This window comes from Fusarium proliferatum (genome assembly GCF_900067095.1).
Source record: "Fusarium proliferatum ET1 genome assembly, contig: FPRO_scaffold010, whole genome shotgun sequence".
Lineage (NCBI taxonomy): Eukaryota > Fungi > Ascomycota > Sordariomycetes > Hypocreales > Nectriaceae > Fusarium > Fusarium proliferatum.
Genome location: NW_022194799.1, coordinates 619,724 through 643,300, shown reverse-complemented (window position 1 = coordinate 643,300; position 23,577 = coordinate 619,724). Strand labels below are relative to the sequence as shown.

Sequence of the window (23,577 nt, the reverse complement as noted above, 5' to 3'; positions counted from 1 at the left end):
CGACCGGTAGCAAAGAGATCGATTATAAGGGTAATGGTCACGAAAACCCGAAACAGGCGAACAGTGGCTTAACCAACAGCACAATTGGCGGCTGAGTCTCACTGCCTACGTCGTACAGCATAAGAAAATCGTGGGATGTCTGAGATGGAAAGAGAGAAGAAGGCTAAAGGGGACTATTCACCGGGTTTCACTGTCGCATTCCCGGGCCAAGGCGGAACCTCTGCTCTGCCGTGGAGGAAGCATCTCGCAATTGGCAATCCATACCGGTGAGAGGAAAGAAAGGACCAATGGCAGTTTCTGGCTTCAACGCCAGTTTGAGTTGGGGTTGCAGTTGACCAAGACAGTGCAAATTGATGCCATCTGCGTTAAACAGTGATCAACCACATTGAGCTAGTTCTCTGACATTAGCCCCTCCAACTACTAACAGAATAAGACTAACAAACTGGAGAGATGATCATGCACGCCATAGTTACAGACGAACTAACGGATCATTATTCCTAGCGAACAATAGCTCGACAGGGACACCCCTGAGTGCGGAAGGATTGCCGTCTTGTCATTGTCTGTTGAGCGGTTAGGTCAAGAAGCCTAATCCTAGAGCACACAGTGTATTGTTGAAAGTAGGAAGCTAGATAAGTCAGGACCAGGCTGCGGAACTGGACAGTTGAAGGTGTTCCGGGGCCGGAGGACAGAGAAGCTGCAATGATCATTGGTCCGGATGTGAAGCAGCATTTACGAGCGTGCGGTCGGTTGCACAATGCAGACAATGCAGTGATGATATATCGATGTTCTAAAGCGAACTGGAGAAAGGCTTTAGTTTGTGGCTGTCGCGGCTGTGAGTTTTAAGCCGGAAGCCTCCAAACCCGCCCCCTAATTCTGTACACACAGCTCCGAGGAGATTAAAAAGGAGTGTTACTAAGATAAAACTCTTCTGATTTCCCTTGCTCATAAAATTTAAGTTTATTTAAGAGATTTAACTCTGCAAGATTGACTCTGAACTCCCTGCCCAACAGCCATCAAGATCTCAGTAACCCCTGATATCACAGACATGACAAGATCTTGTCACCATGTCGCCATGCCACGGTAAGGCGTAGGATGATCACACACACAGTAGATCGTTATCTCGGCACGTATTTTGGTTACTAACGACAAACTATTCTGGCCGGGCGTGATCCAGGTACCCGTGACATATCTTAGCGCTCGCTAACAAGGACCGGAAGTTTGATGTCGTGCAGCCGAGGCCAGGACTAAGATCCTTAGTTTGATACGGATCAGCCTTGTTTCTGATGATGTTTGTCCGGTGGGTGTTAGCGAGAACTAGTCGAGAAACGTTGTGGGAATGACAGCTTCCCGCTTAATTGCCGAGACAATTTGGCCCTGACGTGAGATCATTCGGGGGGATTTGAAGATCCAAGAGAGCCTCTTCACAGCGTCAAAGTTCGGCTGAAGATGTTCCTGAGACCACTGTAGCTGAAATGGACGAGTTTTGCCAACTCAGAGATACTAGGCCTCGCAGAAGGTGCCATCCCAGCGCATCACCACCCCTTTCAGCAGCCGCTATGCCTCCATAAGGCAATCTTCTCGTCACAGCGGCCCCACGACTCGCCCAGCCAACACTGGCGATGTCAGAGATAACAGGGAAGTATCGAGTTTGGCCAACAAAGATGGATACAAGCCGTGTACTTCTGCCTCGAGACTGACCTCCACAACTCGATGCAGTGTGACAACTCACGAGTGTACTCCGGGGAGACTTCCGGAGAACAAACACTCAGGAAAGGTGCACAAGTTTGCTCTTGGCGGCTATTCAGTCTCAGAGAAACGGAATGGGCCTCGTAAATCGTGGGATGTGGGATATGCTGTCCTCGAAGTCGGCCGGTCAGGAGAGAAGTTGAGTGAGGATACAAATAGTCCGCTCTGTTGTCTCGAAAGTGAAGTTATACTCGACGAAAACCGAGAGAACTCGAGAAGTTTATACCAAAATTCTATCTATTTTCTACCCTTACCTAGTAAAATTTTGTTTTACTCCCAGCAATGGCAACTCTCAGGGGCACTACTCAGGACTATGCAACTACACTGCATCGCTCTGAAAACGATGGCGTTCTTGGTGTAAACTCTGAAATCCTCAGGGAATCACCTATCAAGAACTCCAACTCCTCCAACGCCGCACTGACTGGTCCCCTAGTCTGGTCCGGAGCAGACTTTCAGGGGGACCAAGCTTACACTCTCCGTCTTAGCGGCGAGGAAGCTAAGGAAGTCGACAGCGCCCTCACTAGTTTCAAAAGTTAGATCTCCTACTACGTATGACTCGGGAAGTAAATGTTTGCTAACCGATGAAACTAACTAGCTCTTGGGCTTGACGGCGACGAAGTCTCCCCTGACAACTTCCCTCTCCCAAACCTGTCTCGCCGTCTACGAACGAGCGCCGAGACTCTCCATCTCGGAAGAGGCTTTGCTGTCATTCGTGGCATCGATGGCGAGAAATACTCTGTTGAAGATAGTGTTACTATCTTCTTGGGTGTAGCTGGCTACATTGCTGACAAACGCGGGCTCCAAGACCGCAAGGGTAACATGCTATGTACGTTTCCGGAAATCTGAACCTTGAACAGCTCCCAAGTCCCTCGACTACTATTACTTAAGAACCATCGGTTTTGTCTAACGCTTTCAGCTCATGTAACCGACTCGAAGCAATGGAAGACTCCTACCGATGCGCGTCATGGTATTCATACCAATGGGTCTCTGGTATGTTACATCAACTCCATGAAAATAATACTCTACTTACTAGTCCTAGCCTTTCCACACTGACATGGGATGTGACATCCTATCCCTTCAAGTTCGAGACAGCGCCAACAAGGGAGGATATACCTATCTCAGTTCAGCCTGGACTGTCTTCAACGACCTGCTCAACCGAGAGCCAGAAGTCGTCAAGACACTCCTGACTCCCAACTGGCCTGTCCAGCTGTAAGAAAACTACACCCTCTGCTCATTGAAACATAGCTAACAAATTGTCTCAAACAGATCGGGTCGTAAGGCTTCATACTATCTCGCTCCTGTCTTGACATTCCATGATGGCAAACTCCTCGCGAGCCTCGACCCGCATCGCCTCGGGCCGCACCCGAGCATGACGAACTCCAATATCCCCTCTCTTTCAGAGGCTCAAATCCATGCTCTTGAAGCTGTCTCGGAGGCTGCTTCGCGTGTTGAGCTGCAGTTAAAGCTCGAGACAGGAGATCTCCTGTTCTTCAACAACCTCGCCCTCGTCCACCGCCGAGACGCTTACACTGACGACGAGAACTCGTCTCGTCACATGGTTAGACTCTGGCTTCGTAATCAGAAATACGGATGGGCGATTCCTAACGGCATGCTTCCTCCTTGGGAGGCTGCCTATGGGGAGAACCGCAAGATCAAGGCTAGATACTACCCTATTGTGCCCATGGTAGAGTACCCTGTCCAGAAGTACACTACCAGCTCTGCAGCCTTTATGATCGAGGACTCTGAGACTTCAGACGAGGAGTGATGGTTCCCCGACTACTCCACGCTTTTTGAATTTGTCTCTGTTCTGAGACCTCCAGTCATTTCCGAGTCATGACATGTTTTGGTTTATCAAGAGTTTTGAGAGTCTATCTACTGTCGTTTCCTTCGAAACAGCCTACCATAGGTCACTATGCAGGACTACATACTAGCTATTAGTCGCTCATTGGAGAATACAACCAACATCCTGCAATACTTTTTGTTATCTCGAGAAATCTTGTCACGTGTTGGTGTCATGTGAGAATTGAAGATAAAAACCCTCTGTTGGTTGTTCCCCTTCCAACTCTCTTCCACATTCCTGTCTTTTGCTTCCATTCGTCTTTCCACAAGTTCTCGTATTTGTCTTCAGATCTTTATGTCTGTTTAAGACAACCGTTGACGGAACGTTCCTCCCGCCGTACCAAGGCATGCTCCCATCTACCACAATATAATCAAACTCCTCTGGAATGGCATGGCACGACGGCACCAGAGTAGGAGATTATCACCTATGGCGTCCTCTGACTATGACGCCAATAACGTATCCCTGCCCTTGTACTTGTGTCAGCCGAACTACAGCCTCTAATAAGCCTGCCTGGAAACTCTCGGAGCGATGCAACATCAACCGTTGCCTTTCCGACGAACAACAAATTATCTCGATGACAAGAAAGTACTGAAGCCAGAATCGAGGCCTCTCGGCAGACCAAACCTACTAAAGAAGTGATAAGCACGGGAATGGCTTGAAGTTTGTATTAGCCTCAAGCTAGCCGTTATCCCTGTGTGAGAACAGACGGTAAGACCATTTCCTTTCCCTTGCTGAAATCTGACAGCTAGAAAAGTGAAGCCTCTAGGTGACAAGCAGAAGAAAATCTCACGATCCTTTCCACTTTGGAGAGAAACCCGACTCTTTGCGAGATTACATAGTTCCTTTTCAGTATCCTCCTCGTCTCAGCCTTCGTCTCCATCAACTGCCGAAGTGAATCACAAACATGACCTGTTCCAAGCCCGCAGATCTCGACTCCTATACACATGTGTAACATCGTGGATATCGTCGACAAGAAACAGCCGGTTGCGGGCCGTGCTGACGTTCTGGTTCGATGTCTCGGCACAATCTCTCGAGATTGACGATCCTACTGGCCCCTGTTATGTCATGGGATACCTCAATACCCGTGTCTCAGACATTCGATCATGCCCTTTAATTATCCACTTTCGCGTTGTTTGAATTTCTCCGGTCACGAACTTGCCGTTGATCATCGAGCTGTCAAATTTTCTGCCCCATAATATGTCTCAGCGCTTTCACGTGAGAATTCGAACCTGGTCGTACTCTGAAAATGGAACCCCCACGAACGGGGGATTTGCTTGGGTGGCTCTGAGGATGTGATTGTGTTGGATATTGTTCATGAAATCTCCAATTGCCTTTTGTGTTCAACGAATGTGGCTTTCCTCTCACCTTGCAGCTACAGACACACACTCAATGCCCATTTAAACTTTGGTAGTGCCTGATAAGACCAGCTGCTCGCATAGCTAGTATGACGTTGCTCCGTCCGTCTCTGGAGAAGGCTATTTCGAATAGCCTCCTGTCACAATCCATGACCTCTCGGCACGGGTCATGCGTAGTGCGTGCCAGATGAACCCACAGTATGTGCCAATTGACCACTCAGGTCGACCGGCGAGGACAGAAGACGAGCTTTATGGGTCCGTAAAGACCCCTTGCCGTGTCTCTGATTGGCTAAACATTTTGAACAGGGATAGAAGTCCAATCCAATCCTTACTAGGGACGATCAATCCTCGCTGCAAATCTCGACGCTTGAACCATAACCCACACGAGTTGGTCTAAACACCAGAAGACATGAGTTTTGTAAAACCTCACATTTGGGAGAAGAAAATGGTGAAATTTATACTGATTTGTTGGGATTTTGGATTGTTGCTCAAGATGATAAGCTGCAGCTGCGAGCAAGGATTATCTCAAGGATGTCTCACACAACGGCCAGGGACTGGTAGATGTCGACGCCCCTGCATCCCCCTTCAGACCAGGTTTCGAGGGCAACGAGTGGGTGATTCCAGGGCACGTTCCCTCAGGGAGGCTGCAATCTTGCCTCCTGCGTTGTCACTTCACCACCTCTGCCGAGCTGTCGTGTGACTCGAGTTTGTGCTTCACAAGCCAGCGGTATCCCCAATATCGGGCATATCGGTAAAGGACGTGCATGCAATCGACAACTTTTGTCGGCACGGGACCTTGCGCTTCATGGGTCTTGGAACCCAGGTGCCAGAATGGAAAATTTTACTCGTCCAGCTGAGATCCACGTAAGTGAGAAAGGATGAAGATGAACGAACCAGACTCCACCAGCTCAGCTCAGTTGTCGGGCCTCAATTCGTGTAACGTTTTGCAATAAGGATGCCTACCAGCTTCGGCAATTTTGCTCGCCAGGAACAATGCCTAAAGGCACCCCTGTGAGAATTGTGCAGTAGGCCCTGTTGGTGGGTGTCGGTTCGATGCTGTGTAACTGAAGGGACCCCGTTTCCAAGCCATGGATTCATTTGACCCTGTCTAAATATTTTGGGTACTTTCTTCTAACAGGTCGATCCAGAGAACTCGGAAGCGGCAGAATACGGGCACGGGCGCTGGGCCGAAACGAAAACGTCACTGCTTGAGCTTGAACCAACAGCAATTTGATACTGGTGAGTGTTGGTTCGAGAGCGGCACTGACACAGTTCTAACGGTTACGCAGCTAATGAAGATCGTGTGTTGGGAACAGTGTCCAAGCCTGGGCGTGCAAACCGGCAGGATCCAAGCTCTTCGTCACAGTCCAGCGTATCGCCAGACTTTGATCAGCAACCTGGACACCCCAGGTCAGACAATACCACTTCTAGTGGCACTTACACAGGGGGTGTGTATCTTGGTGGGAGTGCCAATGTTGTGAACGTTCAGGGCCTGGGGAGTCCTCCTCAGGAGCTTTCATCATCCGAACTTCCTCTCTCAATATCATCTGGACAAGCAAATCCACGCCATGGAAGTCACGGTACCCCTCTGCATAGGACAATCTCATCCGGACACGGATTAAGCCCCGAGAGTTCAGCTCCAGACTCCGATTGCAGCTCCGGTCCCAGCTCTAGCGAGTCCTCGGGTCCTGCTTCTGCACAACCTTTGAGTCAGACACTCCAGAGCCAGCCCCCACCAGAAGTATCTCTTCTGGACAAAGGTACTTGTTCTCATACTTCTTCAAATGGACAAGCTTCTTGTTCAGTCAATGGCAACCAGTTAATCTCTCCACCTGGTGACGATGCGGGTCACTTACAGACGGACAGGACAGAGCTAGGGCTGGACTTTCCCTTGAGGAGGGGTGCGGAAGATGTACCTGGCTCTTTATTCTCTCCGGATACGCTGGGAGACTCCCCGAGTCAAGAAGTCCAAGCTCAGGTTGGCCTCGGTCGGAACTCTGATGATGACGACGACTCAGATCACTCAGACACCCTTGACCAGTTAGAGAACGATCTCAATGATTTGCTGTCTCTCGACCCCGGAAGGCCCGTCACTGGTTCGCGCTCAAGAGATGAGGCCATTGCTAGCAGATTTCAAGATGAGGATTCGGATCTTGAAGTTTGGGCGGTTGCTGAAGATGTCCCTGCACCGGGTACAGGTCATGATAATGTTAGCCGCCCAGGAACCCCCCCGAATGGCATTCGACGCGCCCTCGCCACTGCACACTCCCCAGAACCCATTCATTCCTTTGAAACAAGCGATGAAGACGACACTGAAAGTGTTGGCGGCACATGTTGCAGTTTCAATGGGAGCAGTGGAGTAGATGATGATGAACGGATTGTCCAGCCGGAAGATCGAGAAGGTAATGAAGAGTCCGATGTAGACAATGATCTTCTTGGACAATTAGACGAAATTATAGGCGATCACTCGGACTCGGACTGCTTCGAGACACATGCTGGTCCCTCGGCCGTGTCCAGTCGGGAGCACCGTATTCAGTCATCTTCAGACAACGATGATTCAGATGAAGAGGCCAGTCCCCAGAACGAGTCAAGCGACGACGAGGAGGTGTCGGAAGAAGAGATTGGGTATATCTCGGACGCTCGCGACACTGATGTTGAAATCGAAGACGAAACAGGGTCGCCTACTTTGGATATTCCATCATCTTCAACAAACAGCATCGTTTCTCCAAGCGAAACAACTAGCTCTGGAAAACGTCCCCTCACATTGGAGGAACATGAGGTTGTACGGTTCACACGAGAGATCAGCGCCTGTGTTCGTTGTCGGTTCCAGAAAATCAAAGTACACATTCATTCCCTCTCCTGCAATTGGTCACACTAACATGAAATGAACAGTGCCTTATAGACGAGCAGAATCCAGAAGGACAATGCAAAACATGCAAGAATGTTTCCAAGTCGTCGCCAAAGACAATCCATCGCGTTCCATGCTTGCGACTCCGAATTGCCGACGTCGTTCTTTATCGATGCGGCGGGCTCAAACTCACGAGACGCTGGGCGGGCATCGAAATGCGAGACATTGGGGATCGAATCGATACAGTTGCTGTCACGATTGAAGTCTCACAGAATCTTTGTAGTAAACCTCTTCGCATGAACGTTGTGCGATTCAGACCCATCGATGGGGACGTGACTGCCCGATACTGGACTGACGGCCTTGTCGGGAAGGAGACCTTCAAGAAGAAGGAACTGGCCAACTACTGCCTGGAAAACATCTACGACACGGCCGAAAGCGTTCGACAATACACAATTGACAATGCTCTCCCAGCCTTTTATCACACTATCCAAGAGGAGAGTGAATCAGAAGCTGGACAAGGGCCCATCATCAGAACGTACCTCACGGCCATGGCTCGCTATTTGGACCTCCACGTATGCCAATTGAGTCCCGACACGAGCCTTGCCTTACGCTGACTCCTTCGCAGAATGAACATAAATCCAGCGGAAGTCTCTCAAGGGACGATGAAAAAGAGCTTGAGATATTTGGCAACCTTTTTATCCTCTGGTGCGCCATCCGTAGGTGCTCCTCTTGACCCCCATCGCAATTGCGTCCCACTCTAATCCCGCCCAGAGCACACTGTAGGGTCTCTCTACATCGAAGGCAACGAAACTCTAGGCATGCTCCCCGAAACCGAAGACAAATCCTACCCTCTTTACGGCAAGGTGTCTGTCCCTCGCATGGTAGTCGCCCAATTCGACACCCTCAATTACAATGAGGTCCTCGAGCGGTACAAGGAGAAGCTCCTACGCGACATCGATTGGCTATTCAGCCAGGACAAGAATCGATGGTGGTTCACAATCTACCTCGTCGTCTTCATACTGCTACGCGAAGCGAGTCGCATGACAGCAGATCGGTACCGGCATGCAAGAGCTAACTATGGATCAAGTGTATGGCGACCTCACCCTCAAAGGACGTAGCTAACGTAACAGTTGCGATACTCGATCCCAGACTTTGTCGAGGGACTCCATGTCAGCTGCAATAATATTCTCATCCACTGGCATTACTACAACTATGATCAATGGCCGACTACTCGGTCGTCAGGCCTCACTAATGGTGAACGAAGAAATGACCACTTTGAGACTCTGGCACCCAAGGATCGGCGCCTCGTGAAACAGAATCTCAAGGACCCAGCGGTAAAGAAACATCTTCTGGTATGGAAACAATACAAGAGGGATAACGGAAAAGGTCTGCGGTGCAGAAACTCCACCATACAGCATATTAGTACTAACCGACCGTGTAGTTCCAAAGATTACTCTCCAACACGACGCCGGATCCATTCGCTACGCAGGAGAACAGGACAAGTACGATTGGGACCATTCTTTGTATTGGGTATCGCAAATGTTTGAGAAGAAGTGGTGCCCGCATCCGACGTATACGAGAGAGCCAGAACCCGAGTCAACGTTCATGTCCGTCACGACGGCTGTCGCTGCGGCCGGCTAAGAACGAACCGAACCGAACACTCGGCGAGAACATACGATACGAGGCTTGAATCAATAAAATAACGACCGTTACGAATCTTTTGCCATATGAGTTTTAGTATTACCAGCAGTTGAAGAGCTTCCAATGGTGGAAGGGTTGGAAAAACGATACAACACCCAGGATTGATAGTCACATGAGGGCTCGAATAAACATACACTTTTACACCAAGACCAGAATAGATTATTCTAAGCAGCTTTTATTCTATGTAAGCGATACGCTGATCTATGTCTAGATCCAATCGGAAAATCCGCTGACTCCAAGCCTCTCCTTTGTTTTCTGTTTCCTGTAGTATCGCCGCTCCTAAGCTCGCTGTGGTTCCTGATGTTCCTGATGTTCCCGTACACCAAACCAACTCAAAACAAAAATCCGGTGCCATCTACGCGTGGTCAAGATCTCTTAAATCTGTGTCGGTGTCTTGTGGTGTCCTATTCTATCCCCCGGACCAACCAAAAGATTCCCACCACTTTCTACCAAGACGCATTCTGCGATGGATGGAACTGCATGGGGATTCTCTGCTTTGGGGGAGGAGGCATTCCCCAGTTGTCCTCCGGGTCAACCCAGCCCTCGTCTACATGGGTCGCGAAGCGCAGAGAACTTCCGAGGCCTTTGGTCCGCAGTCGAAGCGGCGAGTTGCAGGGATAGGTGTACAGGACATCTCTCCTCAGGTTCTTGGCAATATCGATCTCCATGATATTGCAAGTCAGAAAATCACAGAAGTGGGAAACATCGTCGATACGACGCTTCAGTTCGATGAGATGGCCGGCAGTGACGCAAGGGTAGAGACCGAGGTTGATGAGGTTGTACCGCTTGACGGCTGCGTCGTGTGTACGCAGATCTCCGAGTCGTGCCCGGAGAGGTCTGGGTGCGCGAGTGTGGTAAAAGACACTCCAAACCTCAAAGGCTTTGTCGAAGAATTTTTTGTACTCATCCGCCCAAGTCGGGGGAGTATCATGGAGGGTACTTGGTCGCCTATAAATAGGGACGTGGATGTTGTTGGGCCGGACGGGTTGGTCTTCCACCTCCCCGACAGAGTTGGCGTCTGCCTCCCTGCCTTCCTGATCTGCTGTACTGTTTGCGTTGCTGGGAGAGGCAGCCATTTCGCTGTTGTAGGGAGCACCGGGCGTATTCCTGAGCCATTTCGGGCTATTGCCCTGTGGGTTGTCATCTGTGTTGGTGCCTTCGGTGATGGTGCTTTGGGCGACATCCATGGATCCACCCAAAGACTGACCGCTATGTCCCCCGCTGCTTCTGGAATCATTTGTAAGAAAGTTGTTGGCAGTTACCGGACTCTCTGCTGTCGTGGTATTGGTGGTAGAAGCCTGAGCTTGAGTGGAGGCGCTAGGTAAAGCTGCAGCAAGGGCCTTCATGCCATGATCAAAGGTCTCATCCACGGCGGTCTCAGCATCGGCTAGGTTTGCGTTTCCGGCGTGCTCGTCAGATCCAGTGTGGTCTTGCGAGTCAACGGCGTCTGCCTCATCCACGGCTGTAGCGCTTGCTGCAGCTTGGGCATCCCAGGGGTCCTCGTCATCGTTCTCTTGCTCTTGGTCAGACTCGTGCTCGGTGGTAGCTTCACTATCACTATCTGAACCATGCTCCCACGAGTCCGAGCCTGCTTCATCATCATCAGTGTCCTACTCCGATGAGATGTTGCGGAGACTCTCGGCCTCATCAGGGGTAGTCGGAGGAAGTTGGACGAAAGAGGCGTAAATGCAAATGTCTTCAGATGAAGCATATGGAATAGCTTGATTTCGAATACCAAGGAGAAAATCAAGCTGCTTGTGCCCATTTCTAAGGGCCGCTCGTCGAACAGGTTCCGGCATCTTGGCCGTGTCATGGAACCTCAGTTCCCATAGCGACATGATGAAAAACAGGCCACAGTTATCTTTGAATGTGTCTGGAGCAAGGCTAATCACTTCTCGTCGAGTAAGAGGAGAGCACAAATGCCTGATCAACGAGAGAAGGCGGCAATGAGACTGTCGGAGCTCTAAGTTGCGAAAGTAATACGTTCGAAAAATATAGAGAACAAAACTATGTTCTAGCAGATGATCTTCGTCTCTTTTTTTGGGGGTTTTTGTTTTGAAGAAAAGAAAAAAGCAAAGTTGGAGGGGGGAGGTGGGAAGTGAGAGTTTTTGTGGGAGGAGAAGAGCAAAAGTTGCAAACGGATGGAAGATCGAGCCTACGTTTCCAGCCCCGCGGAGCAACAAAAGGGCAGAAGCACTGATTCGCAAGCTATCGATAAAATAAAGATGACTACACGCCCAGAAGTGGTCACGGGAGCCAGCAAACACTTATTGTAAGCGAGTTGCTCGGCATCAGGGAAAGAGTAGATGAGTTCCTGAATGTGATGCCAACGCCAGCGGCAAGCGGCAAACGAGAATGTAAAACGGCATGACAAACGAAGAGCAGAACTTCTATTGTCTACACAGCATGTTCTTTGGGGCTACAGAGGCACAATGGCAAGCTTGGGGGCTTGGTGCTGCTGGAGGGGGGACATGGCAGTGCCGTAGTGGGAGTGGTAGCAAAGGCCAGGAGCAGCCACTTCGCCTTTATCACCTCAACAGTCACTATTCCATTTCGATTTCTGAAAAAAACGGTGAAAGGAAGATGATGTCAGTCATGGGATATCATTTTAGTCTTAGTAATCGCCGTACATGGTGCTGATATCTTGGGCGAAAAGGAGTAGTGCATTGCCTCGTTGCTGTTCTGCCAGTGGGGAAAAAACTGCAGCAACAGTAGCTAGAAACTGCAATGCAAAGAGCCTAAAGACTGCATATCAACTTTACAATGTCCATTAATCTTTGTTGTTCACACCTTCAACTTCATTACTGTTCAAACCACATCCTCTAATCCCTTTGTTGTATCCCTGTTCACCCCTAAAGAATACATCGAAACAAAGCTAAGCTGGTATAATACTCAAAAAGACCAAAGACCAGATATACTAACCCTCCTGTGAACCTCAGATGCTCCACGGTATCTTGCGATTCCTCCGCTTCTAGCTTCCCTCATCCCGCCGTATAAACATCTCCACGACAGTCCGCGCTCGATCCCTCGACCCCTTTTCCTTTTCGTCTACACGACAGACCAAAGGTCCTACTATCTCGGCATATCTACGTTCACGCATCTTGCGCTTCTTGGTGTCTTCGTCCTCTGCGTTGCCGCGGCGGAAGCTCAGACGGCGGGAGAGGCCGCCTTTTGGCTCGTTCGTCACGGGGGTGAGTTCTGATGCAGCGCGGGAGAGAGTAGCTGTGAGGAAGACGAATGCAATGTTGTGGTTAGGTGCTGATGAGAGAATGTCCAGGATCTGTGTCTTGGTGTCGGGCCAAGCGGTCATGGGTAGGGATGTCACGTTGGGCAATGATGTTGAGATCTTGGCCCAGAGTTGAGTAGGGATCAGACCGTCCGTGAGAGACTCGAGGAAGAGTAGCAGGATGGATGAGACGGCTTCTAACTTGAACGACGCAGGCCATTCCAATGGAAGCGCATCAAGAAGAGAAACATCATTGTCCAAGGCAGACACAAGCTTGACCTTTGCATCCTGCATATCTGTCTCTCCAACCCTCCACGTCGACGCCTCAAGGGGCCATCCAGGATCCCGTGGCAGCACTTCCTCCTCAAGCATTGTTGATTCAGCCAGGCTTCGTTCAACAAGCGTCTGTACCACCTCAGTAAGCTTGAAGAGCTCCTTCGGCGCTGAGCAATGAATATCCAAGTCGTAAGCAATCGCCCCCTTGAGACCCGTCTTCTCGACAAACTTTCTGATACCACCGTCAGGGATTCTTATCAATTCTGCGATGGAGCGCCCTACACAAGACGGTTGCCAGATTCCGCGCACGGGAATGAAGTGGTCCCGACCGTCCTCTATGCGAAGAACCAGGACCTCTTCGATCTTAGCGCGGGCTTCGTTCAATGCCCGGATGTGAGAAATGGTCGAGACTTGGAGCTCCAGCAATACCAATGCTGTTTCTCCTGGGTCGAGTGTGACTGTTTCACCCAACGGCTCTTGAGACTCTTCATCTGCTGACAAGAATGTGGTCTTCAGCCATACAGGGATAGCATCGTCACCGTCTTCTGTCGACGGCTTCGTCACAAATGAGAATGTCGCTGGTACACTGCCAGTATTTGCAACCGTAAGATGCCGGATCTGCTTTTCGAGTGGTGAAACCTTTCCAAAATCGACGATATTCTCTTCATTGCCGTCACTGCCTTCCACGACAACCGTAATGCCTGGTCGGCCTTCATTCTCAGCCCTGTCTAGTTCACGCGCCACCTCAGCGTGGATCTTTGCCTTGAGCTCCGGAACAACAGCGTCGTAGTCGAGCGTGAAGATAGAAGTAATGGGCTTATGATCAGACGATGTGATGCGCTGATGCGAGGCGTAAATCTCCAAGTGTATGCGGTCACGGAAGCCCTCCTTTGTAACGAGCTCCTCGGCTTCAGGGTCATCATTATTCTCGTACTCATCATATCCCAAAGTGTCAGTTGATGACATTGGATCCTCCCCGTCAGCGTCGGGGTCATAACTAAACAGCACGTCCTCGTCTTCTTCGAGCCCTCTGGACTTCATCTCTGCATCTTTCTTCTTCGCCTCTTCCTCATCTTTAATCTTTGTTTCATAATCTTGTTTATCTTTTCGTGTCCTAAATAAGATACGGTCACACCAGCTTGGAGCTCGTTGCTTCTCGCTTGTGTCAAAGAGGCCAACTGTGCCGATATCATATTTGTATGTTGGTAGAAAGGTAATTGACCCTTCTTGCCAGCCATCATGGAAAGCCTTTCGTTGCTTGATAACTCTTCGTAATTGATCATGTGGTAATAGTGAATCGATGGTGGCCTGTAAAGAAGTGGGATCCTGGCTTGGATCTTCGGGGAAATCGTCAGGGTCTGGTAGATCGCTCGCAGTATCAAAGCTCTCTTCCCGCGAATGAAGCGATACTCTCGTAGAAGACTCATCATCGCTGTCCGAACCCTTCATGACAATAACACCTCGCTCATCGAGAGGCCTTGAGTCCTCGTCTGCACCATATTCACCTCTAGCATGTAGCGTGAGCAGTCGTCGGATATCGTCGCCAGGTAGTCCATCCAGTCGAAAGTTCAAGTCTCCGAACCAGAATGCAAGATCTTCATCTCCAATCTTTTCGCCCTCATCTTCCTCAACGCCTGAGTGAACGATTGGGTCGAACTGAGTGCGCGAGAGAACCTGACCGACATCCCAACATCGCCGGTCCAGATACGAAGAGCCAGCACCACTAGCCAAGTGGCTATTTATAAAAACCATGCGAGTTGTTTCGCCAAGCAGCAATCGCGTGGTCACGGCCCCCTTGTTTCCAAAATAGCCTAGCAGGCCCGTACCAACTTGTTTGGTACTGACGTTGCTAATAGTTGGTGCAATTTCGGGAGAAGCATAAACCAGCAACAACAAGCCAGTCATTTGTTCGCCAGTGATAAGTTCGTAACCTTTAGGCAATGCTGCTTCCAATGCCGCTTTCCATTTGTCCATAACACTTGTGTCCGTATATACTGCTCGATTCATATACTCCTTGGTCGTGTTGAGGTCTACAATTTCCTGGAGTCCCAGCACATAAAGACCAATATCACCCCCGGCAGTCAAATGCGGTTTCGAACTGCCATTGTCCTTGTCATCCGTCTCCACGGCGCTATTTTGTGAAAGATTCAGTGACGTCAATTGTTGATCCAAGCCTTCGCCGTCTGTAAACCAGGTTGCGAGGTCTTTATCAGTACCCGTGCACGCAGCAACGTTCCACGTCCCGATCTTGACCTTTAGGCTGTGTGGACGCACGAACTCGGATCGCCGGGCATGAACAGCTTTAGCTAGAGACTGAGGCGTCGTCGAGGTGGGATCCCCCAGTTCAGAACCAGGGGACTGGTCATTTTCGTCGGCCATGGACGCCGTTACTACAGTATTGGACGAGAGAGACGAGTTATATACACGGCGCCGTCTCGAGATATCGCGGGGAGGTCGATTTGTAGTTCTCTAGATCATGACTTCGAACAACCTAGCTCTACCGTAGGCGCAAGGCAAGGCAACGCAAGGGATATTTTGGTCGTGTGAGCACCAAAAGAATGTTGAGCTAATTAGAACAAGGGATAAAAAGGGAGATAAACCTCAGCTTAAACGTATGACGTCGAGCTGCTACTGTAGTCTAAAATGGTGGTGTAGAAACCTTAGGAGGGTCCAGCTCAGCGCCCCGCGGCAGCGTCATCTTGCGCGTTATCGATAAGCTCAGCAGCGCCCAAGCATTCAAACTCGTGCCTCTCAAAGAGTAAACTTCAATCTGCATACCACAACCAACTGTCGATCACACGATCATCTTCTGGGGTCCTGATATCATACGTACATGACCCATCGGCCTTGATCTATCATTTGTGACAAGACTATTTTCAACTAGCGATCACGTCTCCACATACATATCGGGCCCAACATCAAACAACAACAATAATTATCATGAGCCGCCAAACACCACGAAAGGCTCGCCATAGTCGCCAGCCGTCAAACCGTATCCCCGCCGTTTCAGACTATGAATCCGATGCCGCTGCCATACATGCCGACTATGCGCCACCACCTCCACGCACTAATACTGAGCTTAATCTCTCTGTCCTCCAACGTTACCTCCCCTCCATCCATACCATCCTCAGTATAGCCGCCAACGCTGTCATCTACACATTCAACAGCGCTTCAGAAAGCTGGGAGAAATCGGGAGTCGAAGGGACCATGTTTGTCTGCGCGCAGAGTCCACTTCCTGAGGATCCAGGCCAGCGACCACGAGCCTGCGTGTTTGTTCTCAACAGACGAGGACTTGACAATGTGATCGTGGACCTTTCGCGGGTCACACATGCAGAGGTGTCTGGGGAGCTCGTCATTATGAAGGTCGAGGGCGAATGGCAGGAGGGTGACAAGGTACTGGGAGTGTGGATTCACAACGATAAGGACGAAACACGAGAAGTAAACGCTGCCATAATCCAGGAAGCTTGGAAAATTGCACGGTCGGCAGGTCCAGTTGAGACACAGGGTCCCGAGGCTGGTCCAGCTATGCAGGCGATGGGTAAGAGGTTGAGTCTGAGTGATTTGTTCGGCTCAGGAAATGGTCTCAATATTGGACATTAGGTGTCGTCCAAGATGCATCAGAAACCTGAGGCTGAGGAATCGAAGAGCGAGAGATCTAAGGATTCAAAGAGATCTGAGGCCTCGACGAAATCTGTGGGATCCAAGAAGTCAAGGGGTTCAGTCAGACCTGGGGGGTCACGGAGGTCGAAAAGGCCAGAAAAACGAGGGAAGACATCTATGCCTATGGAAGGAAAGGTATTTGAGGACTCCGATACAGAGAAAAGCGAATCTGAGAAGTCAAAGCCAGCAGAGTTGGAGCGGGTGAAGACGGTTTCTCATATTCCAGAGTCTGAGAAGTCAGAGTCTCCAGGGTCGGAGTCCGAAGTTGATACAGAGTAGAGCTCCCACGATATCCAACTACTTTTCTGTCCCGGGATTATGGGAATGTAATCAACCGCTCCAGCTTCAGCATTTACATGGTCACAGGCTAGAGCAGTCCCAATAGTTAGTGCTTGCACAGTTTTTGCCTGAGAGGCAGGGCACAGAAGCCCAATAATATAGAATTACAGCGGTCTACACACAAGCATGCGTTTCCATAAGCCCGCAATGGACTATGTCTATTTGTGCATGATATTCATGACGTAAGCAAGTATCTACAAGCAGAAAGCACCTATACGCCGTTCCCCCCAACCGGAATAAGTTGTAGAAGCCAACCCAAAGCCTAGACCGTGCCACTGATGCTCAACTCCCGAATCTCCTGCAACACCTGCTCCACTCTGGCGTCTAGTTGTCCCTCTGCATACTGATCTCTGGTGTCAGCATCCAGGTACTGCTGTACTTGCGCCATGCGCGAATACGCCTCTGCGCAGAAACGCAGCTGGATCTTAACGAGAGCTTCGAAAGTGGGGTCGAGGTACGGCACTCGGAGATCGATAAGTTGGGGTAGCTCGGTGCTGAGTTGCTCGTTCAGCTGTTCGTAGGCAGCCTTGGCCATCTCCATCTCCTTCTCGGTCCGGGGCAGCTTCGTGGCGTCCTTGTCGGGCTTCTCGGCGAGGCGCTTCACCTTTGCGCGGAGGGCATCGTAGTCGAGCAGTTTGTGAGCGCGCTTCTTAATCGCCTCGTTGACGTCGGGGAAGTAGGCGCAGAACCGTGTGATGGGGTCGAGAACGGTTGTTCGGTATGGGCCATCAAGGGCTTTGATAGTTTCGGCGTCTAGATCTTCGACGGCCTGCTTGTAACTTCTGCTGACACCGTCTTTCGCGCCTGAGTCGCCGTAGAACGCATCTATCGTCTCGGCGATTCGCATTTGCGATGCGGTCATGGCTGGGATCGGGTTTTAGTATCGAGCTTCATGTGGCGCAGATCATGAGCGTACCTCTCAGGGAGTCGAGATATCCCTTTGATTCCTTTTGTAGTCGCAAAGCAGCAGCTTCCATTGTCTTGAATCGTCTGTTTCTGTTAGATGTTGTGATCGAATGCCATTAATCTGCAATTGCTGACCTCTCTTCGACTTCGTAATCACGGTCATTCGTCTTTTCCACATGCCCTGCAACTCAATCAGCTCCATACTAGAATGTTTCATCCGAAGCGCATACCCGTCTTCATCATCACCTGCGTCGTCGCGCGATTGACATTCTTCTTAAACCCTGCTTCATATTAGACCCCTCTGCTCGGGATTGCGGGGTGATGGCTGTCCTACCCGCCCACGACATATTGAAAGAATTGCTGGTAGAAAATGAATTAGCTGGTTTCGTTTATGTGTGTAATTCGACGAAACGGCCCAAATACGCCCGAGGGTATATCGTTGTAAAGTTGCACAGGAGTTGGAAGGCAATAAACATGGAAGTTGGGGATAGAGTGACGACAAAACTGGAGCTCAGCCACACTAGTCTACAGTGCCTGGCAGCCCAATCGGCTGATCGACGTCAGTGATGGGGCTGTGTTGAGCTCTACAATTCGATGCACGTGATTGCGCGTGGAGGCCTGAGTTGAATCCGGAGGAAAGAATTTGATCTGCGTTTAGATGTTGGATACCGCGTCAGGATGTTCAATCCCCGCTTTCTCGTCGTCAGTCTGGGCAATCCCTTGCCCAAATACGAAAGTCTACATTCTGCCGGTCATTTCGCTCTCAATGGCCTTGCTCAAGTCTTGCGTCAACCCTCCTTTCGAGAGGTGACTTTCGGAAATCAGACATGCCTGGTATCTCAAGGTCCAAAATACACCTTGGTTCAATCGCCTACTCTGATGAACATTTCCGGACGTTTTGTTGCAAAGGCGTGGAAAGAAATGACCAATCAACATGACCCCTCATCACTCAGTCTAGTGATTGTTCACGATGAACTCGAAAAGGACTTGGGCATTGTGCGGCTCACGGCGTGGGACCGCAGTCACAAAGGCCACAATGGTATCAAAAGTGTCAAGGGATCTCTTTCGCAAAATAAATACCCAACGTCGCCGTTTGTACGAATTGCTGTTGGGATTGGAAGACCAGCCGAGAGGGACCCAGAGACCGTTAGCCGTTACGTCCTTGATCGGATATCAAGCGACAAAAGGAGAATTCTAGAAGAAGAAGCGCCATGGAAAGTTGCCGAGTGCCTTGTTGAGCTGGAAAAAGAATGGAAGGCTGAGCTCAAGACATGATTCGACCGCCTGGACAGGGTCCTACCAACTGCGACGATGCAACACCGGAATGCGGGTGCGCCAGTAATAGCATTTTGTCTCAAGAAAAAGCAAAATACATGTGCAGCCTGGAACGGTTTCCTTACAGCTCTGTTTCCAGACCAACGTCGAAGCAGGTCACGAGCCATCAAAATGGACATTAGTTGTCTACGGTCAAGTATGGCATATCATGCATCAAAGACATTTGTCCAATCATGGCAAAATACCATCAACAGAGATACCCAACTGAGATACCTAAGTTCCACGTCCGTTTACGTGACCACGCATGCACCGAAATCCGATTCTGCGCTCCATTATCAACCCGCTCAACTGCGCCGGACTCAATCATGAGTTACGAGTCTCCCGAATTGCACATCCGTCGCATATTTGCCGAGTGTCTTACCTGAAGGTTTGCAGAGATCCCTTATCTTGCGCTAAAGACGCCACAGGCGACCTAGCTCACAACCGGCACTCCAACTTCTAAGTCCCTTATCTATGCCAAGGGTATGGGCAATTTTGCACAATTTCGACTTGTCCAATGGCCTTTGGATCGTACCATCACATGAAGCTGGTTATCGCGTCGTGGTGTATTCTGATATCACATCTTGGAGCTGAAATGAGCTGAAACTGTTACGAAATGCCTAGTTTGATGGCGTCCTTGCTGTCTGATAAGGCATGCAAGAGTGTTGGTAAGCACTGCAATCCGGTCGTTTCCATGGCCTGCTCGTTCTCGGGGAATGATTCAGCAATTGCCGTTTCGGTCGAAGAACAATCGTCTGAGTGGGAGCCGATGGATATCTCAAGCGGTTGACGATGGTTGCGAAGCTCGATACCAAGAAACTTCAGACAGAGTCGTTGAAGATTTTCAGCGTCAAAGTAAGCTTAGACTTCGAGAAGGTGCCAGCTCGTAGTGGACGCAGGTCCAGCTTATATACACATGGTCCCTGATCATATCTATCGTCGTAAGCGGGCGACTCGCATACTGACGCGCGCAACAGAGGCTCAATCTAGGGCGTTGCGGGCGCAAAAGCATCTTTGACAGTTGAGAATCCGGGGAAACGATGTCAATCACATCAATTCTTGGCCACTTGAAGACAGTGTGCCCATGTGGACTCGATATGCTTATTTTCTTTCATGTCTATCACCAGATCTTTGGGAATGGAACACAACCATATTCTACGTGACACCGGTGATCCTTTGACCCGAGAGGAGATTCAGTACCTCGCACAACACAGTCAGACACACAAAGTTTCAACAATAAGCAGCCTCGAACAGACAGCAACTTCACGCCAAATTTGGCTCCAATGCTCACGCTTTGAGCGTGTCTATCTTTATCAAGTATCGGCCGAGCTACACGACACTCAGACTCCTAGAGACAAGGGTCCTGGTTATTGTCCGGGGTCTCAACGCTAGACGCTCCACCGAAGCTACCAAGAGATAAGGAAACGTCCAATCAGACATGCTCTATTCGACCTCCTTCAACGGTTCGACCTGGGATTCGGCAACCTTGAGGACAATGTCAGATAAGAACTCTGGCCGGTTATGCGGCGCGTCTGGGGAAGCGCAATATTGAGTGCATGTCGCACAAGAGGGTGTCGAGGCTTCATTATGCTTGAAACTTTCTCGCCATGTAACTCTGGTCTTGGGACACATTCCGACGTGTCAGAGTCAACACATCAAAGAGCTTAAAATGCTTAAAATAAGTCTAACAATAGCGAATCAGCATGGCATACTCAGCACTAGAACCTCTATTGCGGCCGTCCGGATATACAAATCCTCTAATTCCTCAGTAAGCATGGCCGGGATACACTGCCGATATCGACAGCAATTTCCCCTCCCGGCGTGCATCAAAGGAGTCAAATGCCTACAATTAGGCCAAGAGGAGATATTCATTGCGGGCCAACTGCCAAGCAGAGGTTGCAATCCGGAGGTCCTATAGGGATATTGGTGCTTATCAGCACAGCCTATTTAAGCTTGGGTGTGGCGTCCATCCCAATACAACCGGATCGGAATGCTAAGTGTGATAAGCAGCGAAGGGTGTGCCAGACTCAGGAACAGCCATACAGGGGACCGTTTACACAACCACGACTTCATTTCTGGCGCAAACGAGTTGTGTCAAGTCAACGTCAACGCATTGTTACAGGATCACCCTCTCAAGCTTATCATGAACAAAGTCTTGGAATCGTGGAGGATCATCATCTAGTTCAGCTTGGCACCTGAGCATCAATACCCGTGTGACATCTCCGTATCCAAATACGGGTTCACCAAAGTCCAAATCGAACAATGTGGTGGAGTATCCTTCCTATTGCTGCTTAAGCTACGGGCGTCTTATCAAGTATCCCCCACACTTATGTGCCATACCCTCCCCCTGGCACCACGTTCGTTATGTCCTGGTCGCCGTCGTCGCAAGCTCAGTGAGTCAAAACATATTTAGCCCTGTGGCCCCGGGTTCTTCATCCTTTCGAATCACTCCATTCTTCCCAGCTTAAGTTGAAGCTGAAAAGGGTTCGGCCGGCGCAAAGGTTAGGATCAAAGAATCCGCGTCTCAAAGCGCAGTCTCGTCACGATGACCACTCCTTACAATGGCACCACTGATCATGCCGACTATGGCTACTCAACCCATGTGCATGATCTCAACATCTTCTACGACGTAGGTTTTCCCGGTGTATCTCACTGTGTGATGCTGTCTAACAATGTCTAGACGGGCAACTTGACGTTCCTCGCTGTCAGCGCCGTGCTTGTGCTTCTCATGATTCCCGGCGTCGGCTTCTTCTACAGTGGTCTTGCCCGTCGCAAGTCTGCTCTGACGCTCATTCTATTATCCATGATATCAGTTGCGGTCATCAGTTTCCAGTGGTTCTTCTGGGGATACTCCTTGACCTTCTCGCGAACTGGAAACTCATTCCTCGGTGACTTGACCCAGTTTGGTCTCATGGACACCCTCGCTCAGCCCAATGGCTCTTCCGCTCTCCCTGACATTCTCTTTTGTCTGTACCAGGGCATGTTCGCTGCCATTACGTGAGTGCCCCTCTAGAACTTGAGAGCCCGTTATCCTAACATCACCAGTCCTGCCCTTGCCATTGGTTGCGTTGCTGATCGAGGTCGCATCCTCCCCGCCATCGTCTTCATGTTCCTGTGGTCCACCATCGTCTACGATCCCATCGCCTACTGGACCTGGAACGCCAACGGCTGGCTCTTCAACCTTCCCAGCTACGACTTTGCTGGAGGTGGTCCCGTTCACGTCTCTTCAGGAACCTGTGCACTCGCCTACTCCCTCATGCTCGGCAAGCGTACCGGCTACTCCAACAACAACGGCCTTCCTTACCGCCCTCACAACGTCACCCACGTTGTTCTCGGCACGGTCTTCCTCTGGGTCGGCTGGTTCGGCTTTAACGGAGGTTCTGCTCTCGCCATGAACATCCGCGCCGTCATGGCATGCTACGTGACCAACCTGGCTGCCTCATGCGGTGCCATTGCCTGGATCCTCCTCGATTACCGTCTCGAGAAGAAGTGGAGCACCATTGGTTTCTGCTCAGGTGCCATCTCTGGTCTCGTTGCAATCACTCCTGCCGCTGGTTTCGTGAAACCCTGGGCTGCCGTCATTATCGGAATCTGCGGTGGTATCTTCTGCAACTTCGCCACCAAGGTCAAGTTCCTCATCAACGTTGACGACAGTCTTGATATCTTTGCCATCCACGGAATTGGTGGTATGGTTGGTAACATCCTTACCGGTATCTTTGGAACGTATGTATCCCTGTTTCTCTCCTCTAAAATGACACCTGCTAACTCACAAAAGCAAAACCATTGCCGCTCTCGACGGTGGAGAGTACGACCCCATTGGCTGGGTCGACGGCCACTTTGTTCAGCTGGGTTACCAAATCGCTGGTACTCTTGCCGTCTTCGCTTGGTCCTTTACCCTCACTTGCATTCTCCTTTTCCTTCTCAACCTCATCCCTGGCCTCTCCCTTCGTGTCTCCCCAGAGGAGGAGGAGCTCGGCACTGATGATGGCCAGCTGGGCGAGTTTGCCTATGACTATGTTGAGATGACTCGACACATGGCTGACAGCACACATCCTCATTCTGATGCTAGTGCCCGAACAAGTCAGGAGAAGGTCTAAAGGTCGAGATTAGTGAAATATGGGCGGTTCAAATTGTCAGAGTGGAAGATGCGTGTTGTGTATCTTGAGCGTCACTCGCTTCTAAGTTTAGAGTTAAATATACCCTTTTGTAATGCCTCCTGAAGCTGTTCATAATGCGTTGGCAAGTCCACTGTAAGCACAAACAGGCATGAACATATCACTTCTCACTGCTAATTCGAGAGTGGTTCTCGCATGATGATGAATAAGCATATAGACCCATTGGCCGTTGATATTTGATTGTGATAAAT

The 23,577-nt window shown here is 50.1% G+C and overlaps 8 protein-coding genes across 8 annotated transcripts; 5 read left to right on the top strand and 3 right to left on the bottom strand.

The window, feature by feature from the left end:
- Positions 1 to 2,028: 2,028 nt before the first annotated feature.
- On the top strand, positions 2,029 to 3,511 carry FPRO_11662 (uncharacterized protein; the record flags this gene model as incomplete). The annotated part of the gene is made up of 5 exons (XM_031221163.1): positions 2,029 to 2,278; positions 2,342 to 2,572; positions 2,663 to 2,736; positions 2,786 to 2,955; positions 3,013 to 3,511. The coding sequence occupies 5 exons, from the start codon at positions 2,029 to 2,031 to the stop codon at positions 3,509 to 3,511; spliced, it is 1,224 nt and encodes a 407-aa protein (XP_031086749.1).
- A 2,261-nt stretch (positions 3,512 to 5,772) lies between these two features.
- Positions 5,773 to 9,430, top strand: FPRO_11661 (uncharacterized protein; the record flags this gene model as incomplete). Its single annotated transcript, XM_031221162.1, has 8 exons — positions 5,773 to 5,805; positions 6,090 to 6,180; positions 6,231 to 7,780; positions 7,834 to 8,361; positions 8,415 to 8,505; positions 8,561 to 8,877; positions 8,920 to 9,175; positions 9,231 to 9,430. The coding sequence occupies 8 exons, from the start codon at positions 5,773 to 5,775 to the stop codon at positions 9,428 to 9,430; spliced, it is 3,066 nt and encodes a 1,021-aa protein (XP_031086748.1).
- Positions 9,431 to 9,936: 506 nt separating this feature from the next.
- FPRO_11660 (uncharacterized protein) lies at positions 9,937 to 11,328 on the bottom strand (the record flags this gene model as incomplete). Its single annotated transcript, XM_031221161.1, has 2 exons — positions 9,937 to 11,078; positions 11,127 to 11,328. 2 exons carry the CDS (start codon positions 11,326 to 11,328, stop codon positions 9,937 to 9,939), a joined length of 1,344 nt encoding a protein of 447 aa, XP_031086747.1.
- A 1,133-nt stretch (positions 11,329 to 12,461) lies between these two features.
- FPRO_11659 (uncharacterized protein) lies at positions 12,462 to 15,371 on the bottom strand (the record flags this gene model as incomplete). The annotated part of the gene is made up of 1 exon (XM_031221160.1): positions 12,462 to 15,371. One exon carries the CDS (start codon positions 15,369 to 15,371, stop codon positions 12,462 to 12,464), a length of 2,910 nt encoding a protein of 969 aa, XP_031086746.1.
- Positions 15,372 to 15,932: 561 nt separating this feature from the next.
- On the top strand, positions 15,933 to 16,592 carry FPRO_11658 (uncharacterized protein; the record flags this gene model as incomplete). The annotated part of the gene is made up of 1 exon (XM_031221158.1): positions 15,933 to 16,592. One exon carries the CDS (start codon positions 15,933 to 15,935, stop codon positions 16,590 to 16,592), a length of 660 nt encoding a protein of 219 aa, XP_031086745.1.
- A 661-nt stretch (positions 16,593 to 17,253) lies between these two features.
- On the bottom strand, positions 17,254 to 18,244 carry FPRO_11657 (probable cytoskeletal binding protein; the record flags this gene model as incomplete). Its single annotated transcript, XM_031221157.1, has 5 exons — positions 17,254 to 17,855; positions 17,908 to 17,981; positions 18,033 to 18,078; positions 18,128 to 18,178; positions 18,232 to 18,244. 5 exons carry the CDS (start codon positions 18,242 to 18,244, stop codon positions 17,254 to 17,256), a joined length of 786 nt encoding a protein of 261 aa, XP_031086744.1.
- A 331-nt stretch (positions 18,245 to 18,575) lies between these two features.
- FPRO_11656 (uncharacterized protein) lies at positions 18,576 to 19,172 on the top strand (the record flags this gene model as incomplete). Its single annotated transcript, XM_031221156.1, has 1 exon — positions 18,576 to 19,172. The coding sequence occupies one exon, from the start codon at positions 18,576 to 18,578 to the stop codon at positions 19,170 to 19,172; it is 597 nt and encodes a 198-aa protein (XP_031086743.1).
- A 2,584-nt stretch (positions 19,173 to 21,756) lies between these two features.
- On the top strand, positions 21,757 to 23,308 carry FPRO_11655 (putative ammonium transporter MEPa; the record flags this gene model as incomplete). The annotated part of the gene is made up of 4 exons (XM_031221155.1): positions 21,757 to 21,840; positions 21,892 to 22,208; positions 22,257 to 22,934; positions 22,987 to 23,308. The coding sequence occupies 4 exons, from the start codon at positions 21,757 to 21,759 to the stop codon at positions 23,306 to 23,308; spliced, it is 1,401 nt and encodes a 466-aa protein (XP_031086742.1).
- Between the last annotated feature and the right edge of the window lie 269 nt (positions 23,309 to 23,577).